Source organism: Hoplias malabaricus, chromosome 3, assembly GCF_029633855.1.
Source record: "Hoplias malabaricus isolate fHopMal1 chromosome 3, fHopMal1.hap1, whole genome shotgun sequence".
Classification (NCBI taxonomy): domain Eukaryota; kingdom Metazoa; phylum Chordata; class Actinopteri; order Characiformes; family Erythrinidae; genus Hoplias; species Hoplias malabaricus.
The window spans coordinates 30,463,171-30,473,436 of NC_089802.1; the positions used below are offsets into that span (position 1 = coordinate 30,463,171).

Here is a 10,266-nt window from a genome sequence, read left to right on the forward strand (position 1 = left end):
TATATATTTCAGTCTGTTCCGATTTTCTTAACTAAATCGTTTTCTCAAATTAAATAACTTAATATTGACCTTTATCTGGAACAATAAAACACCCCGAATAAAAAGGAAAATACTCCAAAGAGGTCAGAGTTCAGGGGGTCTAGCACTCCCGAACTTTTTGTTTTACTATTGGGCAGCAAATATAAGGGCATTGTTTTATTGGTTGATGAATGAAGGTACTGCCCCTGTGTGGATGACCTTAGAGAAATCGTCTGTTGATTCTACTTCTCTAGCTGCATTATTGTGTTCTGAATTGCCATTTACACAACCTATCACTGCTTTTAGCTCAAACCCTGTTGTCATATGCTCAATTAAAATCTGGAATCAATTTAGGAGGTCCTATTCCCTGAGAGGTCTGTCACAGGCAGCCCCAATTATAAACAATCATAGGTTTCTCCCATCAATATTGGATAAAACCTTTGCTATTTGGGCCAGAAAGGGCATGCTTTCATTGTCTGATCTTTACATCGATGGTAATTTTAGCAATAGGGCCGGAGAGAGATCCAACAATAGAGGTGAAAATAAATGATTGACCATTGACAACGATGGCAGATAGTGGAGCTGCTTTCACCTGTATTTGCCCTGAAGATGCTATACATCTCCCCAGGTCTGGTCAGATGATTTGGACAATCGGGTTTGAGGGAGTAAAACAGCTGATTCCTCTCACGGAACCAATTGAGCTCTGCTATAAACATCTGAAGACTACAATACCCATACTGGCATCAGAACATACACCTATTGTACTTTTGGGAAGAGATGCTTTTTGCAGACTGAATTGTACAATAAAATGTACACCAGACGGCTGCCAAGTGATATGATTGATCAATGATGAAAAAAACAGAGACTGAAGCTTCTTCTGTATTTTGGATTGGAAATATTGGCAAAGAATCTTTGGAACCAGCAAAGCTGTGGGAGAGGTTTATTGAAGCAAACATGCCTGATGCAAAGTTTCCAGAGTATCCATTTCACTGTACAGTGAAATACTTTAAGGATCCTTTGAATGAAGAAGCAATCAAAGGGATCAAACCACAAATTGAAGGCCTTGTGAAGGTCATGCCTTAAACTAAGTGTAAGATGCTGAATCTGTTGCCAAGTTTTTGTGTAGAGAAGTCATAAGCAGGTGGGGACTTCCAGATCGAATATCCTCAGATAATGGGAAAGAGTTTGTGGATAAAACAGTGAAATTAATTTTTCAAAAATTAGGAATTAAACAGTGTCTGGGTGCTGTGTACCATCCGCAAAGTCAAGGGATTTGTGAAAAAATGAATGGTGTCTTGAAAAATCGGATTGTTAAAATCTGTCAGCACACGGTTTTAAATTGGATTTCCATTAGCATTAATGGTGTGTCGCTCAAGTGAGCTATGTGATGTACACTTGACTCCTCATGAGTTGATGACAGGCAGACGAATGCCAACACTGTGTTTGCGTACAAGGGTCCAAGCTTAGTCCTTTTAGAGGATGACATGCGGGCATATGTTTCACAGTTAGCTAATTTACATAAAAGAATATCCACATAGGTTTCCGAAAAGCAAAGAAAAGAGGAGGAGCAGGAGAGGCTGAATGAACAAAGGAAGAATACAGTGCAGGCTGGAGACAAGGTGTGGTTGATGCTTATGACTCTGTGTATATTTCTGATGATGCCAGAAATGACACAGCAATTTGTAAACAAGACAAAGTTTGGAGACATCGAATTTCAATATGTCCCAGAAACAGCAGGTCCTATTCCAGAACGCAGTAATGCCATTTCAAAACAGTTCAGAGACTTGGATCAAGAAAGGCCAGTTCGAAAAAAGGTTAGATGTAAACGGTACGAGGACTAAAGCGAATGAAACTTTAGAGAATTTAAATTTTCCAGTGTTGAAAGTTACTGAGGGGGTAAATGGATAACATCTAACTACACTAGTTGTTAATTTCAACAACATCATCACCTTTGAAGATTGTAATTAAAGTTTTCATTCATTCATTCATTATCTGTAACCGCTTATCCAGTTCAGGGTCGCAGTGGGTCCAGAGCCTATCATCAAGGCAGGAATACACCCTGGAGGGGGCGCCAGTCCTTCACAGGGCAACACAGACACACAGATACACATTCACTCATACCTACGGACACTTGAGTCACCAATCCACCTACCAACGTGTTTTTTGTTTTTGTTTTTTTTTACTGTGGGAGGAAACCGGAGCTGTAATTAAAGTTAAATGATGTAAAACAGTTCATCTTCCCAGTAAATGTGGAAAATTTAATACACGGAATACGAGTCCTCCTAAGTGGAAAAATAGTCGAGGTGAGGATGTGGTGTTACCAAGACCTGAAGTGGATTATTTTCCTCGGGACCAGAGAAAGTATCTTTTGTTTAATGCCTTTAGGTGGTTCAAAGTTAGAGATGATTGTTCGATTCTTTTGATAATGCAACAAATCAGGTTACTACTTTAGATTAGCCATTAAAGGAGATGAATGTTACTACACTGCCAATGATAACTTCTGCTTCTAGTACATCTGAATCTGTCACAACTGTTGTAAATGAAAGAATAGCAATATCACCTATGAATGTTGTAAAAGTAACCCAGACTCCTGAAGTAATGTCCTTTCCATTGCAGAAGGAAGTAAACATAACACAGAAGCCTGTGATAAATATAGAGCATGAAGTGAATATGAGTAAAGTGACTTCTGAAACTAAAAACCCAATGGAAGACATTGATGCAAATAGTTTAGTAACAACTCAGAAAATCAGTTCAGAAGGGCAGAAAGAGTTTTTTGATTTTGACTGGACATCTGAAGAAATTACTGACCATTAACATGCATTACAGAAGCAAAATGGAAAGCATGTGGATTTGATTCTTCAGTGTTACAAATGACAGACCCATGGGCAGCTAGAAAGTTATGGTTTCAGCAAATAACCCATTCTGTTAAAATGAGTAGGAAGTTGACTGGTCCATATGTGGTGAAAAATCCAACACCAAGCACCTGGCCATCAATTTTAGAGACAGTACCCGAACCACTGCATGCTATGTGTATCTTATGCTTTATCGTGGTTGTTATATCAGCAAAACTCTGCAGAAGATAGAATAATGGCTCTATCAGTGCATTTGTTTAGGCCTAGATTAAATTGAGGGCGGCACGGTGGCGCAGCAGGTAGTGTCGCAGTCACACAGCTCCAGGGGCCTGGAGGTTGTGGGTTCGATTCCCGCTCCGGGTGACTGTCTGTGAGGAGTTGGTGTGTTCTCCCTGTGTCTGCGTGGGTTTCCTCCGGGTGCTCCGGTTTCCTCCCACAGTCCAAAAACACACGTTGCAGGTGGATTGGCGACTCGAAAGTGTCCGTAGGTGTGTGTGTGAGTGAATGTGTGTGTGTCTGTGTTGCCCTGTGAAGGACTGGCGTCCCCTCCCGGGTGTATTCCCGCCTTGCGCCCGATGATTCCAGGTAGGCTCTGGACCCCCCGCGACCCTAAATTGGATAAGCGGTTACAGATAATGGATGGATGGATGGATAGATTAAATTGTACTTGGTTGATAGAGCTGCCATATGTGAATTTCCTTGATCATTGCCTGATGTGATGGAAGTAAAATCTGTGAGGACTAAAGACGGTTTTTGTTCCAATAATCCAATACTCACAATGGACCTGGGATGTTTATGGGAATATCTGATTGTGCTCATTATATGATTAATTTTAAAGAACCTAAACCTAAGGATGCTTTGTTTAAAGTGAATTTTCATATACCAGATAGCAAACAGAGTAGAACATTAATGGTGCAGCATGACATTTTTCCTGTAAATGTGACTATGGGAAATTTTTAAAGATATTTGGTGGGTTTGTGGAAATAAAGCATAAATATTTCTACCATATGGGTGAACAGGCTGTTGTTATATGGCAAAATTAAAACTTCCTTATGAGGTTTATACTCTCCAAAGAGGTGAAGCACCTGATGAAGAGAATTCTGAAGGTATTTCTGGTTGTTCGAGATTCCTGAAGTGCTACAGGGATTCAAAAACTCAAAAGAGGACAATAAAACAGAAGGACTTTGAAACAGAATGGTGAAAACTTGCTGAAATTCACCAACATCACATCAGAAGACGAAATTTCTTAAGAATCCGTAAGACACTGTTTCTGTAAATAAAGATGTATTTACACCTTTAACCGTGTCTGCGGAGATTCTTTTCCATCACCTGTCTTCACAATACAGTAAATAAACAACAATCTCAAATCTCATTAGGATGAGATTAGCAGTCTCAAAGGAGTTGGATGCTAAACCTGACGTTTAATATTTTATAACAGGTCTGAGCAGTAATTAACTGTCCTTAGTCCTTAAATAAATAAATATGTAGTAAAGGATGTCCACATTATATTTTAGAGCACCGGTAGGTGGAGCGCATTATTTCAAAACGCTGTTTTTAACGCTGTCAGTGTGGCTTTGGAACGCTGTAAAGTACGCACATGATTGCGCCAAAAACGGCTTTCCCCAAGAGGGTCAAAAACAGCATCTAAAAGACGTGTTTACTTTATAAAACGCCGAAAAATACAGCGTTTCTCTCATTTACCCTTGGACTGTAGGAGTCCATCTTTTGAGCTTAGGTTCCTCTCTATGTTTCATCCTTATGGTCTATCTAGATGTCTGCAATAATGATTTTTGACATGTCATGAAAATGTTATAAATTGTTGACTGTGTAGCTCAATACAAAAGGGTCCAAGAAGTGTATTAGTTCATTTAGCACTTTGTTACTTAAGAAACCATGAGCGTTTTTAAATATGAATAAATGCAAATATGCTGAAGATAGATATTTATTTTCTTTGCAAATTTCACTGAAAGAAAGCAGCAAGTGTGATATAACATACATTTACCAAATATGATAAAAATATTAAATTAGAAAAAGTAAGTAATTACATATTTTAAAGAGAGTAAACAATCGAACACCTAAAACAATGATACTATAACACTAATAGAGTGCAGGTTGTAAATGAGCAAATCAGAAGCCCATGCTGATGGCAGCTGTGTCGTGGAAATCCATAGATCGGCGGTGTCTTTTTGAATCATTGTCATCCTTTTCCTCACTACTATTGTCGCACCGCTGCAAAAAGAAATGAGAACATGAAATAAAATGAAGTGGATTATTTTATGTATCCTGCTGTGGTTATCGCTTTGTGAAATCAGTGCAAGAACTGAATATCACATAATTGCTTTCAAAATTAATGTCTTTAAAAAGCTCTTTGATGTAAACTAACTGGCCAATTACTGGCTAAATATTAGAGCCCAGCTCACCTGAACGCAGCGTCCATTCTTCCGTAGGCACAGTTTAACTTCACAGTGCAGGAAAACTCTTTTTGACTTGTACGTGAAGGTGAACATGTTGAAGGAGAATCGGTTGAATGTTGAGGCTCCGTTATTATACACTTGCACAGTGGCATCATGAGGGTTGGGACATCTAGAGAGTGAAAGAAGATTTAAAGATTTTATATTAACTTGGACATGTCTTGGGGAAAAACTCTTCAATCTACAGTCCTCTCAATAAAAAGACATTTATTAAAGGATTAAGTTAATCAAATTAATTAAAATCTGGTGTGCCCTGCGATGGACTACAGCCCTGTCCACAGTGTGTTGATTTCTTGGGCCACATGAATCTCGGGAGGTTCCAAACCCAGCGTGACTCTGATAAAAATGAAGCAGTTACATTTGTAGGAGGAAAGATACTGTGTTGTTTTTACCCGTTATCAATCAGGTCCCAGTACACACTGTTGTTTTTGTTACTGTCTGGAGTGGCCCAGCATCTGTCCAGCACAGCGGAGAACACATCCTTGTCGACTCCTTCCACAGTCACTCCCACATAGACTGGCTTATTTTCTTCAATCGTCAGCTCACCGCTGTATGGGCTGCTGCATGAAGGATCAACACAGGGGTACATCTGGACCGTATATATAGCCTCTAGACCAGGCAGGACCTTGTTGACCACACTGAGGGGAAAAATGAACAAATTTTAAAGAACGTGTCAAATTTTAAAGAAATTGCCATAAAATAAAAGCCTGCTGCTACAAGTATTCTTACTTTTCTATTGCCACAATGGACATGGGCATGGAGATGGTCTTAATGAGTGGATACACGCAGGAGAAGTCAATGTTCAGCCAGCTTTTACGACTGATCACTTCATGTGAGTCAAGGCTATTGGATTTCTGCACAGCGTTCTCGTAGATGAAGTGGGTCTTGTTAGTCTGTAGACAGAATGAGTATTAGCTTTTGAGATACCCAGTCCTTGGTAGGTCGTAATAAATTTTCCTGCAGAGATATTGGACCTATTAAGAGCACAATGTGTTAGCATTCTCAGACAGTAAAGAGAAAAAGGTAACTCTACGGCCCTTTACCTGACAAACAAGAACACTACTCTACACCAATAAAGGGTCACGGGTGAACAATTTATATTATTCTTCAGCAGGATACTGTACCTTCAGCTCTGTGCCACAGTCTTCTTTTTCAACATTAAAATTGAATACCACTCTGCCACTTGAGATGTCTCCTTTGCACTTAAGATCATTCAGGTGGAGGGTATATGCAGGATATCCAGCTTCAAAGAGCTGACAGCGGGACAGTGACAGAGATCCAGAAAGGCTTTCACAGCGCTGTATGGCATCTGAGAAAAACGGAATGAGCAAAAGAAAAAGAAATGAGTAATGACAAGGCGAAGGAATAAAAACTCTAAAATGTGGCATTTTATGGGGTATTTAACAATAAAATGTACTTAACATATAATGAACTAAGGACACATTATCTTTCTAAACCCTGATGCCACCGCTCTGACGGCACATCTGTTAGTTGTTTGTATTTTGTTATGGATGAGAAATGAGTCACAACTAACTTTAAATGGGAAAACATATATATATTTACTCAGATGTGGGTAGTAACAGCACTACATTTACTTGAATAACATTTTGGACAAATTATACTAATGAGTAGTTTTAATGCAGTATACATTTCACTTTTACTCAAGAATATTTGTGAAGAACAGGCTGTACTTTTACTCTGTTACATTGAGCTACATTCTGCTCACTACTCGCTACTTATTTTTATCGACCGTCCTCTTTGTTTTGTAGAGTCTTCCAACAGAGGCTCTGTCACATGACTGAGTCTCACCAATCAAATGTAGCCACTAGAGACTTTTGACTTTCACTAATCAAAAAAATAAAAAATAAAATAGAAGCACAGTACAAGAGCAGAGAAAACTCTCTACTTATTGAGTCCATTGTTTTGTTATTAAGTTATTGCTGAACTGAATTCATGTTGCTTTGTAAAGATTTCATTTATTATTGTCTTAGTTGTTTAAGAGATATTCTTGGCTCTGAATTTGTTCATTGCTGTTTTATATTTTTGTGCATTCAGGTGTATTATTTGACGTCCTGATTATTAAACAAAGAGGTTACTCAGCAGTTACTCAGTACTGGAGTAATTTTTTCACTTAGTACTTTTTACTCTTACTCAAGTAATACATTTGGTGACTACTTTTTACTTTTACTTGACTTATTCTGAGTACAATTGTTGACTACTCTACATACCTCTGGCTGGTGCATATCTCTTTTGTTTGCACAGAGGGGAGGACACAGTGAATTCATGATTTATTATCTGCGCCTGTTCATATGTAGTTTAGAGTTTTGTTAAATTCTGGTGTGTTGGAAGATGAGACAAACAAATCTCCCTCAATTTAAGAATTACACCATATCCATGTTGTAAATATTAATTCACTTAAACAGAGGCAACATTTTGGCTCATCCAATATATTACAACTTTATGTAATTTCTGTATCTGTGCAAGTTACATTTCACTTAACTCATTTCCAGTACATCCTGCTGGTATTGTAAACAGATATTCTCATAAACCCCTAACACTAAAAGCAGGGGAAGTATAATTCAAAGAAAAAAAAATGTTAAAAGACAACATTTACCGAACGTGTCAGGGTTCTTCCTTAATGCAGGCAAAGCACAGGCACAGCCGACTTGTCCATCTTTCTTTTGACATATTTCACCCAAAGTGCATTTCAGATCCTCACATATTTCTGATAAAAGAAACACAAACAGGCCTTTATTTCAAAATCTGAGACATAAATCATACATTACTTTTTATCTATTCATTCTCTAAAAAATTCCAACTTTTTCTAATTTGGGGGAGTGTGTGTTTTCCTGATATCGATACTCTTCAGCATTTGATTTTCTTAAGGTATGAAATCTCAACATTATTTTATTGGTGTTTGGGCTAAATGCTTTAGTGCACTATGTAATCTCAGTGTTCCAGCACTCATTGAGGACAATGTAGGTATGTTTTTGTAGATGAAGTGCACAGAAATGATGTAATTCAGTTTAAAAGTCTGTTATCTTACTTTCTTCAGATGATCCTGAATCAACTTAAAATGGAGAGAAAATGACAGAAAGAATAAATAAACTACATGATTCTTCATATTTCTGAATCTGATATGCAATATATTATTTAAACAATTCAGATATTGGATGTGAAATATCAGTGAATTTACCTTTTCTAGAATCTGACCCCTGTCCTAATGTGAGACAGAGAAAGTAAGAAAGGGGGAGACAGATTGACACAGAAAACATAAATCACACATTCCTGGTTTCCTAACTGCTTAAATAAATAAATACACACACACACACACACATGCACGCACACACACACACACACACACACACAGAGACACGCACAAACACACAAAAACACACACAGACACACACACACACACAGACATGCACACAAACACACACACATACAACCAAATAGGACACTGCTCTATGATTATAAGGATTAAAAATCCTTTAATATCTATTTTCTAAACAGGAAACAGTACAAATACTGCTCAAAATCAAAAAGACAGGACAAATTAATGAAAGGCAAATGTAAGACATTTATTGCAGAGACATTTTAGATTTAATTTTAAACAAATAAGAGATGGTCTTATAACCAGTGACATTAAAATGCATTAATATGTGGAAATCTAAAGTGCCCCTAAGGTAACATATTGGTTATGTTTAGAATACGTTTTTAATGTTTATAATATTATAATAATTATTTATTTAACTTTCAAAAATGTTCAAAAAAATAGTAACTAAGTTGAGAATAGTTTACCTTTTCCATAGGTCCTGGTGACTCCAACTAATTTGAGAGAGAGAGATAATGAGTGCACTGTAGATTAATTTATCCTTACATTTAAATCCACAAACTACCACTATCAGACGTTAATTATAAACATACATTACACAATTTTAATATCTCATATTACATAAATAAATGTGTCCTCGTGCAGTGAATTTAACGAACTCAAGTAAGACTCAATATAATCTTAGTGTTGTGTTTTTAATGTTATAAATAAATCTTTAAAGTGTACTATTTAGTGAGTAGGACGTTGTTTGGAACTAAGCATATTTTACATGAGGTGTCAGAAAATAAACAAATACAGACAAAGTCGGCACGTTTCGCCTTGCGTGTAATTTTTTCCCCCAGAAACGTCCTGTGTTAAAAACAGTTCCTGCAGTCATTACTGAAAGCGCAGACTCATTTCCTGTGTTACAGTGCCCATATTAGGATTATTAGGTCTAAACTCTAGGTTTCAATGAGAGAAATATAGAGCATTTTAGTAACAGTCACTATTTAACACACTAAAATAAATGAACAAATATATAAAAGGTGTGCAGATATTTCCCTCTGAATGTCAGACTGCTGCTAACTAGAAGGCAGTTCAGGAGTTGAATTTTCCTTGGTGATTAAACTCATGCACTGAATTAAAATGATAAGACTAGAAAATGTTAATGTTTATATATTGTATGCATATGATATGTTGTATATACTTACCCACAAAGAGTAGAGCGACCAAACTGAGCTGAAGCAGAGGACTCATCTTGCAAAGTATCTATACCAAAGAAAACAGTTGACAGTTACATCATTGCACACTTTAATTTCAAAGGCTCACTGCGTTTCATGAGCTAATGGTAATAAACTAAATAAACACAAAATAATATTTCGGAATCGAGGAATTAAACTGATGGGTTTCTCAGAAACCCAGACCTCACCATAAAATGTAACCCAAGGAAAAGTACATGATAATTAGCTTTGATACTAGATGTAATAAGCATTTCTAATATACAAATGCAGCAATGGAAATTGAATTAGGAGAATGTTTACAAGTCAATAAAATGAAACAAACACTTACCAGTTAATAGATCTGTGTGTAAAGCAGCTCTATTCAACCTCTG

At 37.2% G+C, this 10,266-nt stretch overlaps 1 protein-coding gene across 1 annotated transcript; it reads right to left on the bottom strand.

Annotated features, from left to right (window-relative positions):
* Positions 1 to 4,981: 4,981 nt before the first annotated feature.
* On the bottom strand, positions 4,982 to 9,980 carry LOC136690751 (uromodulin-like). The gene is made up of 10 exons (XM_066662710.1): positions 9,866 to 9,980; positions 9,143 to 9,169; positions 8,538 to 8,561; positions 8,388 to 8,411; positions 7,956 to 8,066; positions 6,466 to 6,650; positions 6,071 to 6,234; positions 5,734 to 5,979; positions 5,291 to 5,453; positions 4,982 to 5,099 (listed from the first exon to the last, which is right to left on the bottom strand). Exons 1-10 carry the CDS (start codon positions 9,909 to 9,911, stop codon positions 4,998 to 5,000), a joined length of 1,092 nt encoding a protein of 363 aa, XP_066518807.1. The 5' UTR covers positions 9,912 to 9,980; the 3' UTR covers positions 4,982 to 4,997.
* Positions 9,981 to 10,266: the final 286 nt, after the last annotated feature.